The 23,425-nt window shown below is 39.2% G+C and overlaps 3 protein-coding genes across 5 annotated transcripts in view; 2 read left to right on the top strand and 1 right to left on the bottom strand.

Moving 5' to 3' along the window:
* Positions 1 to 8,486, top strand: part of LOC110477191 (signal recognition particle subunit SRP54) — a 34,253-nt gene extending 25,767 nt beyond the window's left edge. The window contains exons 3-5 of one of the 2 annotated variants that reach the window (XM_021542690.2): positions 3,661 to 3,727; positions 5,376 to 5,473; positions 6,243 to 8,486. In XM_021542690.2, coding sequence (XP_021398365.1) covers positions 3,661 to 3,727; positions 5,376 to 5,473; positions 6,243 to 6,455 — 378 coding nt within the window. In that variant the 3' untranslated portion in view covers positions 6,456 to 8,486. The remainder of the gene's footprint in view (positions 1 to 3,660; positions 3,728 to 5,375; positions 5,474 to 6,242) is intronic. The other variant, XM_077784038.1, reaches the window with a different exon arrangement.
* A 477-nt stretch (positions 8,487 to 8,963) lies between these two features.
* Positions 8,964 to 22,775, bottom strand: PPP2R3C (protein phosphatase 2 regulatory subunit B''gamma). Its single transcript, XM_021542689.2, has 13 exons — positions 22,679 to 22,775; positions 21,921 to 22,048; positions 20,702 to 20,806; positions 19,995 to 20,107; positions 19,123 to 19,220; positions 16,697 to 16,767; positions 15,837 to 15,969; positions 14,700 to 14,755; positions 14,552 to 14,627; positions 13,803 to 13,939; positions 12,046 to 12,183; positions 10,392 to 10,451; positions 8,964 to 9,686 (listed from the first exon to the last, which is right to left on the bottom strand). The coding sequence occupies exons 1-13, from the start codon at positions 22,725 to 22,727 to the stop codon at positions 9,498 to 9,500; spliced, it is 1,353 nt and encodes a 450-aa protein (XP_021398364.1). The 5' UTR covers positions 22,728 to 22,775; the 3' UTR covers positions 8,964 to 9,497.
* Positions 22,776 to 22,818: 43 nt separating this feature from the next.
* PRORP (protein only RNase P catalytic subunit) overlaps positions 22,819 to 23,425 on the top strand; it is a 38,281-nt gene continuing 37,674 nt past the window's right edge. Inside the window, exon 1 of one of the 2 annotated variants that reach the window (XM_021542691.3) lies at positions 22,819 to 22,993. The gene's annotated coding sequence lies outside the window, so the exon portion shown is untranslated. The other variant, XM_021542692.3, reaches the window with a different exon arrangement.

Here is a 23,425-nt window from a genome sequence, read left to right as displayed (position 1 = left end):
TTTTTGATTCTTTTCTCCTAAAATGTAGATATTTGCAGTCTATATGTATATTTTCTTTTGTTTTTGTCCACCAAAACTTTATTTTATATTAATTAAGAAGAGTTTTCCCTGAAGGGACACTTGGTGTAAAGTCTTTCACCTGTTAGATGAGTAGGCAGAAGGTGGAGTGTAAGTCTTCATAGAGGAGCTGTGAGCAGCGTGACTGTTGGTGTGACAACTTTGGAATCCATCCCAAGAAGACATCTACAACAAAGCTCCAGGAGGGATTTGATATTATTAACCTTCAGTGCTCAGAAATATTGAAACACAACCTTGCAGGAAGGTTATCTTGATGTCCTGTAGTTAAAAGGGCTTTAACTTCAAATAGCAAAAATTCCTCTCTTGAGGACCAGTGAACTCTGGCCTACACAAAAGAACCTATTATAGCATTGAACAGTCATTGATTAAACTAATTAATAAATTAATTTAAACTTCATCTTCGCACAGTAAACAATGAAAAAGTATCTATTTGGTTGTGTATATTAACTATAAAATGCAGGATTTTGTTTTCTCTAAATCAGGAAATTATTATTTTTCTCATTTTGCCGTTTTCTCTGACAAAAAGAAACCCTACATACCTTTGAAAGTTTAAGTGTTATTAGGGCTGAAATCTGCCAAAAATAAATACATACATGGATTGTTTAGGAATATGGTGCACTCGGAAATTCAAGAGAACATGTGTGCTCCCTTCAGCAGCCCCACACTAGGAAACAAAATCATGTTCTGTTATTGAACTAGAGGCCCCTTGGTTTTATCAATGATTAAATCCATTATGTGCATTCCTATTTAAATTAAAATTATACATTAAGATTTTTTTGTAATTTAAAACTTAGTTGTCAAAACCATTATGTTTTCCATTTTAACAAAATAAAATCAGGATAGCTAAGTAATATAATTAAACATTGTAGAAACATCTACTAAAGAGACTGATTGCAGGAGAAATACTATAAGCAGTGTACGTGTTTCGTACTGTCCCTTGTTTCCTGTCAAGAAATACAATACTGCTGCATCCTTGAGCTGATTAAAGACTGAAGATAAAGACTTCTCTGGCTGACCAAAGGAAGCTGACATAAAGTGTCTGGGTATGTGGTTCTGCAGGTCTGTAGGACCTGACTTGGGTATGGTTTTCCAGTTTCCAGCTCCGTGTATTAAAGCTACTTCGCTGACAAGGGTTAATTTGACTAATTTGTACTGAGTCATTGCTTAAGAGCGCTGTTCATGTCACTTGAATGGTTCCAGTCTCCCCAGTACCAGTTCTTGCCTCACATCAGCTGTTTGTGCTTCCATCTCCAAGGTGCTCTAGGAAGGCATCCAAATTTACCCTGAAGAGGTAAAGGGGGAATGCGTGGAAAAAGGTGATGCCTTGGATGCATTCCCTTATTCCTGGTGGTTTACTGTCCAAACCATCTCTTTTCTCCTGTTGATTTCCTGTGAAGTGGCCTCTCTCATTATTTTATATTGCTTTTTGAGACACTGGAAAGAAAGTTACTTTTTAAACTGAGGAGTCTGGCAAAGCCTTGCCTGTCAGGGATGAGGAAATGCCTGGTTGGGCTTTGTTAAAAAGCAGAGGTTCCCACAAAGCTGAAGTTAGAAGAGCTTTCAGTGTACCAAACTGATTTTTAGCTGTGGTGGGGGAAGAGTAGAAATAGAACCTCTGTGTTTGCCGAGCCTCAGCTGTTACGCACATTTGTGTTACCACAAACTTGTTCGAATGTTCTGGGTGTGACTTACTTCTGTCACATTGAAGCTCAGCTTGTCTTTTCACTCTGAAATGTTATGGGGCTCTTGTAACTTCTTTCTTACAGCACACAGCAGGTCCTTGTTTGTCCTGTGCCCTGCATGAATGCTTTTTAACCCTGTCACCTCATCATGAAGGATTGTGCAGAGCCCTGTCAGTGCACCTGTGGCAACAAGCTTTTCCAGCACTTTTTTTGACTTCTTCAACTGAACAAACTCCTCGTTAGCCTTTCTGCCAGCTGAGCACATAATCAATGAGCTGGAGGTGCTTTTGTGTAAGCAGGATAGCAGCTGGTTTTGCTTACACTTTTACCTTGGCAGGACATTTTCCATATCCACTGCCAAAAATATATAGCATCTGGCTTTTTGTCAGCCTGCCCAACTTGAGTTTGTGGCTTGACAGACAATTTCTTGCTGCACTTGGAAAACACCAAAGTCTAGTAGCTTGTGTACATATATACTGAGGCTATACCAGATAGTTTCTGTAGCTGTATTATTTACAATAATATTGGTTGTTCCTGTACACATAGCTGTTAAGTAAGATAATAGAAAAAGGGTACTACCAAACAATTCTTAGCAGCAAGTTATAAATACTTGCATAGCTGAGTAGAGTTAATGTGTTTTACTTAATAAAAGCTGACACTTTAAATTGCTACTTTCCAGAAGAAAGGTACTTCTGCAGAGATCTTTTCTGGGGTGAAATATGTATCAAAGAGCTCTCCTGAACACAACAGCCTGTTAACTATAAACATATTTTAGTTAAATGTGAAAGTTGAATTTGCTTTTTCACAAATGGGAAAACCTACAATTTTTTCCCCATTAGCTTGGAATCTGCTTTTCCCCTTTTCCTTTTTATTACACGGTTTTGTTCAGTTTTTTTTTTTAACAGATACAGTCTCTTCCCTTGATGAAAAGCATAACCTGTGCACACCCATTATTTTATAATTTATTTAATTATAAATCTTTAATTTACAGTGTATATATCTATATATCAGGTTGTGGGGAGGCTGCAGGATTTTTGTTGTAGCTGTGAGTACACCCCAGCCATGCAAAAAGCAATTAATTTTGTCTTCCTGGCCAGCCATTCCTAAATGGTCTGTATCCCTCCACAGCAGCACTCAGTCCATCCATGGCATCCCTGGGATCCTGACGAGATCCTGCCCCTGCAGCTGCACACGGATCTCCAGTTCCTCATGTTTATGTCCCATGCTGTGTGCCCTGGTGTGCAGGCTCTTCAGAGAGACTTCCTCACTCACATTCAGTGCTCGAGGTGACCCCAGCTGAGCCCTGTTCATTCACGGTGTGTTCCTCATGGTTCACTTCACCCCAGCTGCTTTGCTTGGCAGCCTCTGCATCGCTCCCTCAGAGCTGCGCTAACTCCCCCTCCCCCAGGACTCCTGGTTTTATTTTCCAGGTGTAATTTCAAGGGATAATTCCTATTTGGTTGTAAATGTTTTAAAGCAGCCTCTTCCTCAGAGGTGTGAAGGTTTGGTTTGATTTTAAAGTGTTTTGCAGTTCACTCATTATTGTAATAAGATACTACTTTGTTACCTCACTTCTCCTCTTTGCCTGATGGATTCAGAATGTTGTCAAAGCATTTTCTAGTCAGGGATTGAGTTGGCTGCTTGTCATTTCCCAAGTCTGGAAGTGGGGAACAAAAAGCAGTGAAAGAAATGTTCCCAGAGGTAAACCATAGTTATATCTTATGGTGATACTTTGCTTCACTTGTCTGGTCTATTCTTATTTTAAAGCAAAAACATGGTAGTAGCTGGAAAACAGGAAACATTGCAGGTATTTCTTCTCAAGCCATTTGCAGTTTTGCATGTGTTATTTTGTGCCATGGCCATACAGCTGTACATACTCATAGTGCTCTTGTTCCTGCAGACAACACTCACCTGGGGACCCTACTTGTGGTTTCACATGCTGCGAGTTGCCACATCAACCTTATCAGGTATTGCTTTATTTAATTCTTGGGTAAACTATAAAGGGAGTCTTGAAACTCACAAAGTCACGTTGACAGACTGTAAATAATCTTTGAGTTCTACTTGTTTTTTCAGAAGTATGAATTGAACTGTAATCTGTGGAGATGTACTCTCCTGCCTAAATTTTTTTTTTTTTTTACTTTCAGTAAACAATTCTTGCATGGAAGAATGAATAGAAAGTACTCTTTTGATGAACACTTTTTCCCCTTTTTCTTCATATTGGTGATTGATGTTGGCAAGGGAATATATTGGTTTCCTGTTAGATTTTGTATGGAACCATTTTGTGTGATGTTACCTGAAAAGAATGCTGGCTGACAGTTTCTGAAGACAACTAGAAAGTATCCCAAGAACACACAGCAACACATAGTGTGCTGTACTATGAACTTCTGAGGTTACAAAATAAACAGGACTGTTGTCAAGGGTCTTAAACTCACTGCACAGACATTTATTTGACTCGTGGACCTCTTAAAATTTTGCCAAGTTTTAAAAATGCTTGTAACAGCTTGTGTTCTTTCCAAGGTAAAGTATTTTTATTAGGTTTTTTTCCACAAATATTATGGAGTTTATGTCATTGTACACATAATTTTTAATATTTTTATATTTTTTGGTAGTCTGTTGTACTAGTTAACCTATCCTTATTTTTAGAAACGCTTTTTCTCTAATGTACAGGGTAATTATATTCCTTGATACATCTGTTCTTCATATGCAAGGGTAGATACTGCTTTTCGTTTTTTTAGAAATCCTTTATGAATTTGAAGCTCAGTCCTTTCTTCTTCAGTTTTGGCTGTAATTTGAACAGGTCTTTTGCATAGCACTCAGGATGCCAGGATATCTATAGAATTTGTTATTGTGAATGCTCATTAAAGCAGTCAGTGACTGACTTCTAACTTTTTTTCCCTGAAGATGACTAACTCATTTGCATCTTGGGGGCAGATTTACAATTTGAATGCAGAATATTTGATTTCTTGCTTGCCTTTACTCAACCAGTGTTATCTTTAGCCACACCATGGTAAAGAAACTAACTGACAGAAGCTTACCTCTGTTCCATACTTTCGACTGTGCCCTACCTGTTTTAGCAAAGTAGCACTGAATGTAGCCTACAGCTTGAAAATTGAGACTGTTGAAACATAAATATTTTGTTAATGTGTTAGCATGCAACACAGAACATTGTTAAAATTGACTTGAAGTATGCTTATGTCAATAAATACTGTCTAGTTTGCTAGTACCACTAGATTGAGCTGCCAGTACAGTTGGTGCCCATGTACTTTTGTCTAACTTTAATTTTCAGTTAAAGTTCAGCTAAAGGCTTGCCCTTTTTTTTTGCATTCCTAGCAAAACAAACTTAGATCCAAAGCTTGCAGAATTCAAACACTATCACCATATATATTTTCACTGAATTTCATATACTCTCCGTTTATTAATTCTTTATCCTAAAGACAATTATTAGTATATTCAGCTAATAATTGCCTATAAGGAGATTAACCTCACAGATTTTTTTTTATTATTTTTTGAGTGAGGTAGGACTACAGAAAACCATTCAGGAAAGATGGTGATAATTTTTATAATAAAACTGCATATAAGAATTTTCTTCCTATTTAAACCTCTCTCTTTTTTTAGTGTGTGATTTCCTGGGGGAAAAAATTGCATCTGTTCTGGGAATAAGCACACCAAAATACCAATATGCCATTGATGAGTATTACAGAATGAAGAGAGAGGTATGTGTGTGAGCTAGGGTTCTTGCATTCCTCCCAACTTGTCTTCCCTGCTATTCTAAAAGATAAAACTTGTATTCTAGCATTAAAATGAAGCTTTAGACCCTCAATTTCAGCTTGCCTCCAGTTTTCATTTGATGCATGATTAATGCTTTCTTATATATCAGCCTTTTCTCTCTAGCTCATGAGTCTTAGAAACGGGTGGGTCCTGACCTCTGCTCTGTTTCTCTTGAGAAAGTTGGATGGACGGTGGAACACTGTAAAAGGGGGCTGCTAGCAATACACTTTCCAGCTCTAATACCTGTTTAACACAGTCTCATGGGTAAATTGAGTACGAGGTTACCATTTGTTGTAAAGCATAATGGGACATGATTGGTAGCCAGTGCTTTAGGCAAAAAACCTAACCCTTAATAATCTTCATATAGAAGAGATAGGTAACATATTTAAAGCTTTATTACTTTTTAAATTGAGAGCTGGAAAAGCTTCAGAGGATGTAGACCTATCACTATTGCTGTTAACTAAAACTGCTTATCTAGATATGTGTCTTTTTTCTGTTTGTTTAATGTGGTTTAAGCCTTCACTTTGGGGATTTTTTTTCCCATAATGGGAGTGGAGTGCTGGAATGTACCTCATCTTATGATCAACTAGTGACTAGTGTTTCCTAGTGGAACAAATGTCCTTACCTTGTAATTGTAACTGGTATGCTCTTATGGAAAGACTAATCTAAGTAAGTGGTAAATAGTAGCATATGAATCTGGTTATCTCATTCTAGGAGGAAGAGGAGGAACAGGAAAACAAGATGTCAGAAGAAGCAGAAAGACAGCATCAGGAACAGCAGAACAAGCAACAAGCTGAAGCTCCTGTCCAGACAGACCAGCCTGGAGCAACAGCATGCTCTTCATTCGTGAATGTAAACTTTGAAAATGAGGGAGACTGCCCGCCCACTGCAGAAAATAAACAAGATGTAGTTCCTATCCCTCCTTAAGTATAAAGCTCTGTATAATTTAGGAAATAAGAACTGTCAGGTATCACAACCTGCCTATAAACAGGAAAAAATAGGATATGCTTGTTCAGTGAAATACAACTCCTACTATCCTTATTGATCAGGAGAGAGCTAGGCAATGTCTGTTCAGTCTGTCTGCCTAATAAAGGCTGAGGCATTCTGCCAAATTGGCACTTCAGTTAAAATGAAAATTGCACTACAAACATTTGGTCTAAAATGGAATGTGTGAGCTAATTTCTGTGTAAAGTAAGTAGAAATGTCTTTTCTTTGCTGTGTCTCTAACACCTGTGCATTGCAGAGGCAGTGTTGTTTCCGACTTCTAAAAACCTGATTTGCACATTGTTTGCAGCTCAGCTCTCTATGAATAGATTAATAGGAATTAATATCCTGTAACTCAAAAGTAATTATAAGTCTTACGCCCCCTATTTATTGTCACTGTTGCATGTGTGTTTTTGGTTTTTTTTCTGTTGTTAACACAATAGAAAAATGTTAGATTTAATGTTAATTAGATTAAAGGGTCCACTGACTTTTTGTTTTTTTAAGTAAAAAGCTCCCCAATTTTCCAGGAGGCTATAAGCACCCTTAAGAACTTACTAACAAGTACCAGCACTCTTGGAGGCTAATAGTGCTCAGCTGCTCCATCCAGTGCTGTAGCAGAGTTCAGAACTAACAGCAGTGTAGGATGTTTTCACTCCAAACCCAAGAATTAAGAGACCCACGTGCTTGAATCGTGCTTGAATGCATACTCTCAGTGATCTGGAAAAGAAACTAAAGTCTTGCTGAATGATATTAAGTGCATTGGATACTCTATGTAGTACAGTCTAGAACTATGAACTTTTTTGGACATAGATTACACACATCTGTGTACTTGAATAACCTAAACAAACTACATGTTGAATGTTAAATTGCTAGTAAGGGATGTGCAGATGGTTTTCATCCTGTTAGCACAGAATACATACATAACTAGAAAAACAAAACCATACACATGACTCTTTCCTTCTCTTAAATAAATAGAATGTGTTGTGATACTGCACTTGCAACAACAGAAAATTTTATTTTTGTCTAAATGAAGTGCAGATAGCTCCACATCTAATACCAATTAAGGCTATTTTACTACAATGACTCTTGTACCTCTAGCTTGTAGAAGGTGAATGGTTTACTTTGCAACAATCAGATGTCATTGCCCTGGTCATTTTTGTGGACAACTGTTGTAGGTAAATGAGCAGAGAACCTGCACTAGTTACCATGTAGAACATTACTTCTGTCCTTGAGATTTATAAAAAAAAAAAAAGTTTAAAATAGTGAAATTGGGTTGTTGGGTATCACGATGTGTCCCTGGCCTTGCTCCTGCTGCCAGCTAAGGAGCCTGATGTAACACCACGGGCCAGGTAACTTGGCTCTTAGTTTCTGGAATTAACTACGTATTTCAGATTACCCTCTGCCTGAACTAATGTCCTGTACAGCACAAATTCTTCCTCTCAGCTGTCTGTAGCTCTCCAGTACTACAGAAAATCTGAGGAGGAGGATTCAATTACCAGGTCTAGTCTATCTGTTTTGATACTCCATTCTTTGCCTTTTCTGAATTGTAAGACAGAGAGAGGGTGCTAACCACAGTGTAAAATACACTCCTTTGCCCTGAAATGTCTGCAAAGGAGAGCTTGATTCAACACATGTGGAATACATGGAAAACCAGCTTGTTAGGAATTCTTATAGCATCAAAGAAAGAAAACATCAGATAACTTGAGTAATACCTTGACAGCTGAAGGATACTTTGCTTTTCTTCCAACACCTTAATGTCAATTGGGTTTTTTACCTCCTTTTCCTATTGTTTGTTGCATAACAAATGCTCTCACTGCCTTCTTTGTATAAAATACCGTATTACTCACTGTGCCTTAACTTAATCCTTCCTTTTTTTGCAAACTGTATGAAAGTAGTTTAATTTTTCTGTGGTTTAATTTTTCTGTAAATGCATTAATTGGTTATTTTATATTTAATATAATTTTTGAACTGGAAGTTGGCTATGGATTTTCCTTTAAAACTCTGTGGTCTTTGAAACTTTATGCCTGTACACAGGTGTGTGTGCCTGTTTACTGTTTCATCTTTAGTAAGTCACACATGCTGGCTGAATATTCAGGCACCAGAATTCAAAATATCATTTTACCCCCACCCCTTCCTTAGACTCTCATGTGTTCAGCACTACCTCAAACTAATAAATAATGCAGGACTGTAAACACTTCTGGCCTGTAGCTATTGTAATTCTGTTTGAAAGCTGAAACATTTTGGTGACTTTCTTGAGGATTAAGATTATTTCACAGCTTTAACTGCTACTTCTGTAGCTCAGTTGTACAATTAAGATAGATTACATAAAATACTTGCACAGGAGGTTAACTTGGTGAAAGCCTCTGTACAAGTGTTTGGATTAGTTTCAACTAGATATAAAACTAGTGCAGTTTAATTTCTGTTAATGAACCTCTTAAAATCAGGTAACCATCCAGTTCAATAATTTACTTATCCTTCCTGTTACACACTCAAAGCTTGGTCATGCATACAAGAAAAAGGCCTAAATTCTTTAGTTCTTACTGAAAACCTTTGCCTTCACACCAGAATGCTCAACAGTGTTGTCATTAGAGGAAGCCATGCAGAATGGACAAGGAGGCTTGGGATGGCTGAATGGATACAGGCCACTACTGAAGATAGCAAGAACTACATTCTTACTTTCAGGTTAAATTCACACTTAAAATAAGGTTATTTAAATAAGAATAGGGCTTGGTACATGTGAAAAAAGTCAAAAAATATTTATTTTAAAAAAAGGTTATTTTTGCCTCTTAAACAGTACTTGCTTTTTCGGTTTCATAATTTAGTTCTGTGATTAGTGTACCATATTTTACATTATATGTGGGGGCAAAGGAGGAAGGGAGAGAAGTAAAATGGAAGAGGAATTAATTCTGATAATGAACATTTCCAGCTTCCAGCAGCTGGCCCATCAGACTGAGATCTCTACGGATGCAGTGCTCCCATTCTACGTCACGTATCATCAGCATCAGCAGCGCTGTCGTTATCGCTCGCCACAAGGACCTCTCTGTTCTCGTAGGTCCAGAACCCATTCAGGTCAATTAGAATGCTGGTAACAGTGTCTCCTTGACTGCTATTGATCAAGTCTTGAAGGGAGATTTTGTAAGGGTCCTTAGGCTTCACCATATCAAAGATTTCATCCTATAAAAGACAAGTCAAAATTGGGAGAAAAGCCCCACACATTCATGAGCAGAAAAATGGCTATTTCATACCATATACAGAATGATCTTTGGGTAACTAGTGTCACCCACACCAATTTACAAAAAGCAGCTGTTAAGCCCCAAAGCATTTAAGATACAAAGCACACTGACTGATTTGCTACAGTTTGGAGCAGTGTCCTCAGCTCCCACATCTGAATTAAGAATTTGCTTTTCTGAGGAAGCTTCAGCCTCAAAGTGGCAAAATTAATCTCAGTTCACTTGTATAAGCTAAGTTTTGTAGAATCTCTTGTACCTTTTTTTTAAAGGACTGAAACTAAATATACAGTAAGCCGTAATCAATTTTATAGGCTGTTTGTTTCAGTCACCAGTCTGCCCCCTGTCCCCCAAGGAATGATCTCCAGAATTGTAAAATGGACTTAGCAACTACCTTCAAGTGTAAGAAATAGCAACATGTATTTAAAAGGTAATTTCTCTATTATTAAGAAGACTACTAGAACATATCAGTTTTTTACAGCCCAACTGCTGACAAGAAAGGCATTTTCAAATTTAGGAGTAGGACAAGTCAGTTTACTTCTAGTACTCTCCAAGGAAATACACGGCAACCTAAAAATTATGATGTAACACTATTAAATTATTAAATGCTTATTCAAAGATTTTACACAGTACTCCATTTGGTAAAGCTAACCTTGACATCCTGAAAAGAAACTGGTTCTTGTCCATGAATTTTCATTTGTTCCTGAATAGCCTAGAAAAAAGAGAAGTTAGGAATGGCTAGTGCAGTATTATACTGACATTGTATGAAAGTTATTCAATGCTTCTACATTTTAAGCTGTATTGCCCTCTAACAAAGCATTCATGGTACATTCATTTTTCTTCCACACGTGAGGCAGGGGTGAGTTAAGGCATTATCAAAGATACACATCTCTAAGTTCACAGTTCTTAATGAGTACGAGATAAATCTCACTTTCATTATGACCAGTGTTTGAACAATTTGCATATTATCCCTTAACATTCAAAACTTAAGATATTAATACACTCGAACCATAAGGTTATATTTCTGACAGTATGAAATACAGACTAAGGAAAGAGAGAAGGAAAATGACCAATCAGCAGAAAGACAAATCAATTACTTTAATGTGATACTGTTTAAACATCTGCATCAAACCTACATCTGCAAGTAACAGCTATGAACAAAACTGTTTCACTAGCACAAGCTGCACAGCCTTGTCAGCACAGCCGCTGTAGGTGCAGACCTACTCACACTTAATGCTAGCAGAAAAGCAATCATTCACAGAGTCAAGAGGAACTGTTCTGATTCCAAGGAAAACTGAATGTTCCATGTCCAAAAGGAGACTTGTTACAATACAGAAATAAGGTGGATATAAGATCCTGCCTTGAGCAGGCCTGAATGCTTTACTGATTGAATGAAGTACGTACCTTGTTCTTCATCCTTTAAGCATAGAGCTAAGCACAATGACATTATTTTCACAGTTATAATACAAAGATCCATATAACAAAATTTGAAGCGTTTCTCCCTCTGAATAGAGGGAATCCTGCACATGAATAAAGCATCAAGCTCATAACTCAGCTGAAACCATCCACAGCAAAAATACTATTTTACTGCATAGCACTTCCCTTCCCAAGATATCTCAGGTATCCATGAGAAAAACAAAACAAAACAACAAAACAGCTTCCCCTTTCCAAACTAAAATCACCACTAGTCAGAAGAAAAAAAAAAAACCACAACAACAAAAACCCATCACACACAAACCAAGTTTGGAAGAAGATTGTAAAATCTTAAATTAATCTTAACAGCAACTAAAAAATTAAGCTTAGTTTAAATCTATTTTGGAAGCAATGTGTACAAATGCAGACTATGAAAAATGCCATAAGCTTTTTGCAAGCAAAGCAACGCATGAAAAATCCCACAGCTGTATAGACCTATCAATAAATTTCATTATCTTCATTTCTTTTAGGATTACAGCTGAAATTAAAACCATGGGCAATAATCAATTAGAACCATCATAAAAGATTTTAACACGTAAGCATCCCACAATCTTAGAACAATTTTCAATTAAAAAAACAACAAATAAATAGAAAATATTTCTCCTACTCAAAATCAAACCAGTTAATTTCAACTGCAGATAAACTACTGAAATTATCTTTTGAAATCTCTCCAATTTTAGTCTTTAAAAAAATTAAATCTTCTTAGAAGTTGTTACTAGCCTGCCTGTGGCTATTGGTAATTTAAAGTGATTTCCTGCAGATCTGCATGCAGAAGCACATAGGCTGTAACACTATAAACACAGAAAATGGCCTACTTTTATAAAGAGACTTACCCTAAAGAAATAATTAAGGGAAAAGACATTCAGGTGTCCTTTGTTCTCTATATCAAGCAGTTTGAAAATATATTGCAGAGCTGCAGGCTCCTTTCTGTTTTCTAATGCAAGCACAAAGTCCAGGTAGGTTTTATAGTCCTAGAAGTAGATACAATCACGTTTATTATAGTCTTCTTTCTAAATTGATTTTGCAAGCAGGAACTCTGTAATTGGCAGCTATTTCATTCTAGGGGATCAGTTTATTTTCTGAAAAAGACAACATGAAATAAAAAATGGCTGCTACCACTAATGTGCACGGAAAAGTTACTTTTTAATGTCTGCTGATAATGGGAAATCTTGCCATTTTAGAGGCAAAATAGCATTCCAAGTATAAATCCAAATGAACCATGCCATATATATGCTTTTAAACAATGTTTAATACATCTTTAAACTGCTGAACATACCCAACTAGTGAAGAAAAAATACATAAAATGTTTTCATTATCATAAATTAAATGTCTAGTGGCAATAAGCTACCGGTACCACATAGTGAACTATATGGCCAATTAAGTAGATAATCCTTAAACCAGAACGAATGGCTTGGGAAATCATGTGCCAGAAACATTACTTAATGTTCCAAGTAAGTATCACACTTTTTCATTAGTATGAATTCTTGGTTTTGCAGTCAAGATACAGTTGTGACAAGAACAGAAATCCTACAGCCCTGTGTGTATAATTACCCTGTTTACCTGTAACACCAGGGAGTTGTGCTGTCATTCAGAGGGAGCCTGACAGCCTGGAAAAATGGTCTAACAGGAGCCTCATCAAGTTCAACAGAGGGAAGGCAAAACCCTGCATCTGGGGAGGAATAGCCCCATGTACCTGTAGAGTTGGGGGCTGACTATCAGAAAGCAGCTTTGCAACAGGCCCTTGCAAAGGCTGCTGACATCACCCTCAGCTACATTAGGAAACACTTAGCTGGCAAGCTGAGGAAGGTGATCTTTCTCTACTCAGCACTGCTTAGACTACATCCAGGCACTGGGTCCTGCTCTGGTCTCCTCCATGCAAGAGAGATGAACCTACTGCTTCAAGTCCAGAACAGGACAACTAAGAGAATCCTTCATGAGCTCAATGATCATGTGACTCTAACAAAAAAACTGCTCAGGTGGCAAAAGGGCTGTATAGTGAACTTATCACTTCACACTCCAGTCATCTGAATGCAGACAAGAATTGTGGCTGAACATTAAGTAAAGCTTCAAAAAATACAGATATAAGGTGATACTTTAAATTAGTTAGACTTCTCATTTTTCACAGCTATAGGAAGCTTACCATGAAAAACATTGTTGTCTTCATGAAGAAGGTGTAGCTAAGATGTAGCTAAGCTTACACAGCTTAGCTAACTTGCACTTATCTTGCGTGTGCCACTTGTCTTTGGTTCTCTTTAAAACATTGCATTTAACTAAAAAGTATTGCTGCATCTATACATTTGTTCAACATGCACTTTGTAATTGAATCTACAAGTGGCTTTATCATAGGCTGTCTGGGTTCTCTATCACCTCTGCTTTTTCAAACAAGCAATTTATTTTTAGGCCACATTACAATCACTTTGCTCTTAAGAAAATTAATTTTCTCATGTGTTGCATGGTCATTTGTGGGCACAATGATAAACGAAAGTTACTTTACCTCAAGCTACTCTTTAAAGATATTGACTATTAGACATTTCTCAAGTCAATAAGCCAAACATGTTATGCTGTGGACAAAGGGAAAACATGTAATTACCATTTCACCATCATAAGTTAAGCATTCCTGAAAGACACGGTCCAAAAATATGTTGGTGAGAGTCCCTGTTCCATATCGGGACAGCTCTTCTTTGCTGAGCATGCCATTGTGATCTTTATCAAGGTTTAAGTACTGACCTAGGAAAGAGATAAAAAAAGCAAACCATAATATCAGAACCTCTATCAGGAAAGAATTCTTTCAACAGAGAATAAACATTGAAATGCTAAATTTTTCCAATTCCATAATAAAATTAATGTTGTTAAGTGATAATTTACTAGATCCACAATAATATTCACAGAGCATCAGAAATAAGCACAGACCATGGAGGGAGAGAAGTGGGATTACTATAATGAGGTGTTAGCAGTTCTAATGTAAGTTAATAGCTGTGGATACTGAGAGAGGAGCAGGAGGCTAAGAGCATATTACTTTACACATATGCTGTAATCATTAATAAAGAGCTGAAGTCCATGCAAAGGAATGAATAGAGCCAGAAGAGAAGGTTACAGAGGAATCTTGTACCTTGTTCAACAAAGTGACAGATTTTAAAACCACAATAAAGAGCAACAGCGGAGAACCAAAATTTTAAAGAAAGTCAGGAAGATAAACTGAAAGGGTGAATAAAGGATTTGAAAAGACAAGTTAGCAGCAGGATTTAACATGACAAAAGCAGAGGAAAAATAGCAGTAATAATGTGACTAAGTCATACAAAAAAGAGGAGAAGAAAAGTGTTGGCATATAAAGGAACCTACCATAAACTCTTAATGCAGAAGGAGCAGAAAACCAATTTGTTTCCTGACTTTCTTTAGAAAGTTCTTCATCCCTTAACTAAACGAAACATAAAGTTAGAAATCAGAAAGGGTCAATTAAAATACAACAGTATATGTTAGAGACCTTTACCTCCAGTAAATCATCCAGGAAGCTGCAAGCTAAAATATCCTGTATCTTTATCTTCCCTGCAGCAAAAAAAAGAAATTACATTTTAACAGTTGCTCAGCCAACATATCCATTTGACTAGTCTCATTTAGGTAGTTCTACTTATGAAAGAAGTATTTGGAGCAGAAAAAGATGCCTTTTTAAGAAACAAAAGCTATGTCTAACACCAAGGATAAGGCCCTCATTTCAGAGATAGAATAAAACACCTTTTAAAATGTTTGGACAAAACTAGCCTGATACTGGCAGGAGCTATCCTGAAGCCTTAAATGCCAGAAAACTAGATTAAAAGAAATGTGAATGTTCAACATCAACTACTCAAAATATAAAATAAAAATGCAAAGAAAGCATGCTCAAAACATTTGATGAATAATAATAGTCTCCTAAGTGACATGATATTCTTACATCTTCAAAACTACAGCTGTGACACAAAGCTAAGGTAGCAGAATGCACTTCTGCTGGTGCAGCTCTGACAGGTGCACAGACACTGTGCTAACAGCTGTGCATAATGATGGCACTTATAACTTCCCACACACCCTCTCCAAACGTTTGTAATTACCTCTGTCAGAGGCTGCTGCCCACACAAGGCAGACCTTTACAAGGGGCACAGCTGGACCTTGCAAACACATGCAGTTTGTGACTTAAATCAAGGGCATAGGAGGGAGCTACACTTGTAACTAGCATTATCAGACCTAACTGCAGACCTTTTCTAGTGGGTCTACATGGTGCACACAGATTTATTCACAGGAAAAGCACATCACTCTAACCATTTCTGAGCATTTCCACCGCTCTGACAAGCAGTTGTGCTGTTGGTTGTTGTGTTTTCTATTAACCTAAACACTTACAAAACTAGCTACTGGTAATGGCTCATTATGATGAAACAGTATCTTATTTCTCAGTTTCTAAGAGGTAATTCTAGAGTACCTCAACTGATAGGTATCTCCAGGAATTCATTAGTTGTAAAAGTAGATTACTAGACCACAGTAAAGGGTCATGGTCTTCAGTGGAGAATAATCTTCAATGCTGAACAAAAGCCTACCAGGACAACTTCACATTGCTTTGAAAACACAAGTAGCTTCAGTGGAAGCATTTTAAGAGACCTACCTGTTCTGAGAGGATCCAGAAAGAAGAAGAATTTTCTAACTGCTGTGCAGACATAAAAGGAGTAAAAAGATTTTTCTAAGCCATCCAGTTGTGGCAAAGTAGGGATCAGTTCCAAAATATAGTTTTCTAAATCCTGCAGAATTAAGAAAAGGAAACAAGCATTAAACATTGCTAATTGTTCCATGTTTGCTATGTTCCTCCCTGGCTTTCAAGTGTATTTTGTTAAAAATACAGTCCTGCAACAATACAGGAAAGAGCATGAAAGCAGGCAAAAATGCTTCTGTCTATGTGCAAGAAATCCAAGATCATATACAGGCACATGTGATTCCAGGGCTGAAACAATCTATTAATAAATCAGAATTTAACAAAGTACATGATATTTATATGTAAATATAAATGCATTCCACTGTGCCTTTTTTAAATATCAGGAGCATAACTCCTGATTGGATTATCCCATTACTTAATATTCTTTAATAAATCTTTTTTCTTTGAGTGGTAACTAGGACATTTTTATTTATTTTATAATATTACCTCCTTTTAGAACAGGAAAATAATTCACTGAAGAATAATTTGTGATTTTTATCATACCCTACTAAACCTAGTAAAGTGCTAATGACATGAAATCTTTGTAGATACAATCCTTTTTTCAGAAAATTACCCATAAGTTTAAAAGGCTAGCACCACTCTCACCACATCTCTTGAATACATTAATTGCAATTTATCCAAACAAATGTGCTGACCCCAAATCTATGTTATGATATAAGATCTTACAAGACAAGGCTAGAAAAAAATTGGGATCTTTCTGATGCTCTGTCATTTGATTTAAAGAGAGATGTTAAGTTAATCAAGAATTTACTTACCGATTCTCTGAGGTAGCCTTGTCCTGCCACATCATATAAACTGAGACCTATTCTTGTCTGATGAAGCCATACTGTGAAACAGAAAACAGAATTACAATGCAAGAGACCTATGGGGTTTTTGAGTGCATGCCAAAATTTGATGTTATTCTAGAGGCTGCAAGGCACAGTTGGATTTTAAGTGCCTCTTCCCATTTTTCAGAGATTAAGCAAAGCCATGTCATGTACTGCTTAGAAACACTGTTTCAGTCTCTGAATTTTTAAAGAGTCACTTGCAGTATACTATAAATATACACTTCATAAATATATACTATTTATAATATAAATATACACCATTGCTATGACTGCCTCATAATAACTAGATGTGAAACATGGCTGAGTGGACACCACATTTTATTTGGTGTATCACAGAATGGCGAGGATTAGAAGCAACTGTAAATCACCTACTTCTAACCTCCCCCTGCCACAGGGCAGAAGATGCCACCCACTAGATCAGATTGCTCAAAGCCCCATCCAGCCTGGCCTTGAACACTTCCAGGGATGGTGCATCCACAACTTCTCTGGACAATCTGTTCTAGTGCCTCACCACCTCTGAGTAGAATATTTTTTCCTAGCATCTACTCTAAATGTCCCCTCTTTTAATATAAAACTGATTCCCCTTGTCCTATCACTATCTGTCTGGATAAGAAGTCATTCTCTCTCCATTTTATATGCTCCCTTAAAGTATTGAAAGTCCACAATGAGGGCTCCCCCAGAGCCTTCTCTTCTCCAGGCTGGACAACCCCAACTCTCTCAGCCTGTAGTCATAGGAGAGGCTCACATCTTGTGCTGACGCCAGATGGGGTCTCAAGAGTCTCAGAGCAGAGGGGGAGAATCATCTTCCTTGACCTGCTGGCCATGCTTCTTTTGATGCAGCCCAGGCTTTCCAGGCTGCAAACACACACAGCTGCTTATATGGAATTATACAGATTTGCTCTCTCACTGACTTAGAAACATGTAGCAGTGCATTTTCAGTGCATTAAACAGCTGCACAATGTCACATACAGAGAGACTGCTACAACCCCTCATACCACACCAGAACTGTAGCTACAGCCAAAGCTCAGGCCCTCACTTCTGAGTTACAACACAAGAATTAGAATCACACAAGCATCTATCTTTGTCATGAGGAGGCACATTATTTGAAAATCTACAGGACAATGTCCTTGAAGCCATTGTTAAAGCACTTTAACAGTGATGGCAGTACAGATTAGATTAATAAAAACTATTATTCATATATGCAACATTAGATTTAACTCTCATTTTCTGAAGAAATAGTTCAAAAATTCCTCTTAAGCAATATGAGCTGTCCTTCATAACATTGAGTCTTCAAGGTAAGTGTATCTTGTGGTGTGCTGGTGTGCTAAGAGTCAGATGGCAGACATTACACAATGACTTTTGTCATTGGCTTAAGTTAAAGGTAAATGCATCACACATGTAGTGATTTGGTGGTGATGGCTATTTTTTTTTAATTTTTATTTTGTTTGTTTGCTTAGAAGAAAGGCATCATCCTAAATACACAAGACTCAAAACTTCATGTTGAAACAAGCTCTGAAAAACCTCTGTCCATCTGGGTGGGCCTTTTTGAAATACATATAATTCTAACAGATTTTGCTGTAAGTCTCCTATCCTGCAGCTTTTGGATTTGTTGTTGGAAATGGAACTATTACTCATTCCTTGCATATTGTGCACACCTGCATATCATGCTTCCTGCTCAACACATTTCTCATCCCCTGCACCACAAGATTTTAAGTCAAGCAAGCTGAGCTGCTCAGAGAAAGGTGCTGTTCTCCTCTCCTGAAGACTTTAGCAGATCTAAGAACACAGTAGTCAGGACAAAAGATAATGAGAGAGTCTTCCTTTCTGCTAGCCAGCCTAGTGCTTTTAAACAACATCTAATACAGATTTTTTAAAAAAGGCATTTGTCAGCTCAATTGGCTAGCTATAATGAATAGCTGAAAACATGGTAAGTTTTAAGCACAGAAATATACTGACATATCTGACAAACAGTTAGAAAACATTGACAGCACCACTTTGTAGAAGGATAAAGAGCAAACAAAGCTATCTGCCCAACCACAGTGGTTAAGATCACACCTGCCATGGAACTGTATTGCTTTGCACTTCACAGGATTGCCTGAATAAAGGAAATCAGAATGACAATATATATAATAAACAGATCATGCATATCTGTGGCCGCAGAGAGGTGGATTTCAGAGGTATGATGGACTCCCACCTTCTAGTAACAAGAAAAAAAAAACCCAAGCCTCAAGAAAAACAGCATTTGCAGTTAAGGGCAGATCCCACTGCTGTTGAAGGGAACATCAAATAACTTATAAAGCTGAAAACAGCCTTAAAATGAAACAATTCCTAACACAGAAGAAGCATCCACTAACCTTTTCGCATGACATAATTGAAAAACTGCATGATAGATATTCTTCCATAAGCATCATTATGGAGTAACTTAGCAAAGATCTTCGCTGTGAAGAATTGCCTGTAAAACAAACACGAAGCTACTTCTATGCATCTGATTACACTGCACTAACAGATCTAGTTACAGTATTTGACATTTACAGATGCTGTAAAATAACGTTTTAACACAGAATGTCTTAATATGCTACATTACACTCATTAGCTGGAAACCTACCAAGTAACAACAGCAAACTCAATAAAAAGCAGCTACATTTCTGCTCATGAGACTCTTCAGTGATATAGAACTTTTGAGAGCTTTTATTAAATTTCTCTTTATTACAATGTGTTTGATAGCTTCCAATCTTCTACAACAATATGCACATAAAAGAAGCTGCCAGTATTGACAAATAATTGGCTTCTTCCCAAAGCTCAATCACAAAGCTATGTGCATCACAGCCATCTCCGAAAGGAACATAAAGAACTACCATTCACTGTGCACATCTGGAAGGAAATTCTGCATCAGAAGATTATCAGGGAAGGTTGGGAAATATCACTGGAGAGATGATTTCCAGCTCATTTACATAATGTGCTGTTTGCTGACCACTATAATCTAAAAATGTTCATGCTGATAAAATTTTTCTTCGAAGGGATTTACTACCATTCTTTTACGCAGCTCTATTACAAGTCACCTCAGAGAGGCAGAGTACACCTTTGCAAGGATGTAAAGTTCATCAGTAACTACATGGATATGATTTTTTCTCAACATTAATCTGTTCCCATCTATTTTAGCAACTGAATGTAACAGTAGCACTTAGGTTTAGTCAAAATGAGCACATACAAGAGAAGAAAGCCTTACTTGCACTTTGGTCCAGCTTTTTCACCAACTTTCAAGAAGTTCTCATAATTAATCATTGCTTCTTCCCCAATCATTGGTGATGTCTGATGCTTGTCCAGCAGAAACCACAGATTCTTGAAATGTATTTATATTTGGTTAAGAAGAGATCTCTTTAGGGACAGCAGTGTGCTTAAGACATAGTATTAAAGAAACTCAGCAAAAATGTGGGCTTGATGCAAGATTTTCTCAGTTAATCAGGACACATGGTCAGTTCAGCCAGAAAAGAGAGTGTGTGTTACTTCCATTCCCTTAAATGCTGCTAAACACATGCACACTCTCCCTCTATCACTAGGCTTTCTATGGTCACACTCCTTTTGTCTTCGCTGTGTAATAAAATCAACCATCTTAGGAGTCTCTCTCAGCAATACCTAAACAGAACTTATGAACTTATTTCATTGTCTGGGCCCACCAGGGAAATCATTGCAACATGCTGGAAAACTGGAAGCCATCAATTTAGTCCTCCTATACATCATAACAAGGAAGCTTCACACTGGCATTTCCAGTCCAATACTAGGCAGCACTTCAGCTTTACCAAGTACTGTGTGCCCAAATACAAAGCACCTCACCACAAGATTCTGTGGGCAGACAGGAAATCGTCAAACTCTGACAAGACATAATCTAAATCCATTCAGGAGCTATTTTAAGACATACAGAAATTATTTTCCTACCTGCAGCTCTTCATTATCCAACAGCTCTCTACTCTTCCTTTGCAGAAAGACCGCTCTAGATTCTTCTCTTAATTTCTGAAGCAAGACTTCATCTTCAGCTGGCAGCTGGAAACATTGTGGCATTTTAATTTTCATCACAGGACCATTCAAAAACTACACATCCAGCAAGTATTCTTAGGTAGTCTTGAGTCACATGCTCTGCTTGAAGTTGTTCACTTGACAGAAAATAGCCAGTGTACCAAACTGGCTTCTGCTACAAGGGATATCATTTGCATACTGTCTCAAACCATTTTGATAATGAAACACTTACTTAAAGCAGGACATCTTTAACAGGACAGGCAGAGAAGTACCTCATACCTGATAACCCATCAAGTAAGCACTTTCCCATGGTCACTAGGTGTGAGAGCTCACCCATAAAAGACATTTGTTGTGCTTTACTCAGGAGAAACAGAACATTCTGTTTTGTGGTAGGCTTGACTCTCCAAAGTGTGAAAGTCTACTAGACTTGTTTGGCCAACAAATAAGATGAAAGAACACCTAATGTGAAAGTTCTGCCAATATTTATGTGCCAAACTGTACAGCACCACTGGAACTTGGAGAGTTGCACGTGTATCCATCAACTGAAAATTAGGTACTTGAGAACTGTGCTGGCAGAAATGTGAGACCCTAAGGAATACGTGACCATGAGAGGTTTGGCAGCAGCTGAGTGGTCAAGCTGCTGAGTGACAGCAATATCAAGGTGTCAACATGTGCTCCCATCCCAATCTGATTGATGCTCACAACTAGGTTGCTGCACCAAGCATTTCTGATAGATGATGCAAACAACAGATCCATCTCTAGTCTGCAAGACCACTGCCCCACCATTTTCATGAGGCAGCATCCCATTGTGTCTAAGCAGAAACTGGAAGATACATACATGTTACACCAGTATGTCAAAATTTAGTTAGAACACGGAGTGCCTCTGAAAGACAACTTCCTATCTTTACCAAGCAGACTGATTAGCAAAACATTTCACTGACTCTGGTAAGGTTCTTAATGCTTATTTAAAACTGATAAAATTCACAATTGTACAAAACAAAAAATTAGACTAAGCAATTCACATCACTCAGATTTCAATCTACTTTAGCTTCTGAAGCTGCAGTGTCCATGTGAGTGAGCATAAAATTTTTCTAACATAGAATAACCTCCTGCTAGAAGTTTACCTGGATACTTCACTTACCCTGTAGTAAAATCGTGGTATGTTTGCATATGACATATTGTCGGTTTTTTTCCCTCCTTTCCATTCCATGTAATATTTTGTGAACAATTCCATTTCTTCATCCTTTAGCTCTTGTTCACTCTTTTTGGCTGATTGATACAGAAAAGAATGTTAACCGTGTATTCCAAACCGAGTTCTAACATAAGAAGGGGCTTGAAAAACAGAGCTAATACTGAGGTTTATCTGATTGTGCTGTTTAGCAACATAAACACGAGGTGGAAATGAGTATAGACAACAGTTCACTCACATAAACTGTGTAAGAGTACGTCCCACAAGTATTTGGGCCGTATAAGCACCTCTGCCAATGACTGCAAGGTAAGGAGCAGCTCACGCAGCAGGTCCACGAGGACGCCCGGCAGAGCAGCAGAGCTCCCGCCCCAGCAGCAGCAGCAGCAGCAGCGCTGTCTGAGACGCTGCGAGCCGCCCCCGGATCGCCTTTCCGGGGCTGTCGCTGCGCCCCGCGCGGACCGCTCCCAGCCGGGCTGCGGGGGCCGGGCGGCGCAGCCCGCACCGCCCCTGAGCTCCGGGCCTCGCGAGTCTGGCTCTCCGCACGGCGACTCCGGGACCCGCCCGGCCCTGCGGCAGCCCGGGCGCGGCGAAGCACGGCAGCACCGCGCAGGCCGGCGCTCGCCCCGCCGGTGCCGGGGGGAACCCGGGGCTCCCGCCCCGCCCGCTCCCGCTCCCGCTCCCGATCCCGATCCCGATCCCGGGGCACTCACGCGCGCGGCGCGCGGCCAGCCGGGCCCGCAGCCTCCGCTCCCACTCCATCGGCACGCGCCCGCCGCCCCGCGCATGCGCGCTGTCCCGCGCGACGCGCCCCTGCCCTTCGAAGCTCCTTGCCCACACCCGACATGGCGGAGCAGCCCCGTCCCTCCCGCCGGGGCGCGCGGATCACGTGTCGTCCCGCCCGCTGAGACGCGATTGGCTCCACGCGCGGGCCCGGGCCCGCCACGCGCTTCCGGGCCAATGGGAAGCTAGCCCGCCCTGCGGTGGGGCACGCGCCCGCCGCGCATGGCCGCCGCGCGCAGCCTCAGGTGGGCCCCCCGCGGAGGGACGGGGGAGAGAGGGGCGAGCGGGAAAGGCTTCCCGAAAGGCTTCCCGAAAGGCTTCCCGAAGGGCGGCGGTACCGGGCTGGGCCGGGCCGCGGGGCGCCCAGTGAGGCACGTGGGACCTGCGGAGTCTCCCCGTAAGGCGGAGCAGCCTGCGGACCTCCCGCTAGTTATCCGGGTAATCTAACGTGTACCCGGGACCCCAGTGTAATTACCGCCCGCGGTGTTGCTCTGCCTCTTTGGCAGGGGCGTTACCAAGGGTTTGGGATTGGGAAAACAAGTTAAACGGGAGTTTGTCACTAAGTGAAAAATGTGTGGGAAGCAATGTAGGAACCCTGAGACTGCCTGCAGGATCGTCGAGCTACCTTGGGTTTGGTGTTTGCTAGCATGCAGATGTAATATCACAGGAAACCACGG

The sequence above is a fragment of the Lonchura striata genome, chromosome 6 (assembly GCF_046129695.1).
Source record: "Lonchura striata isolate bLonStr1 chromosome 6, bLonStr1.mat, whole genome shotgun sequence".
Classification (NCBI taxonomy): Eukaryota; Metazoa; Chordata; class Aves; order Passeriformes; family Estrildidae; genus Lonchura; species Lonchura striata.
Note: the sequence above shows the minus strand (reverse complement) of the source record. Positions and strands in the feature narration are given on the sequence as shown.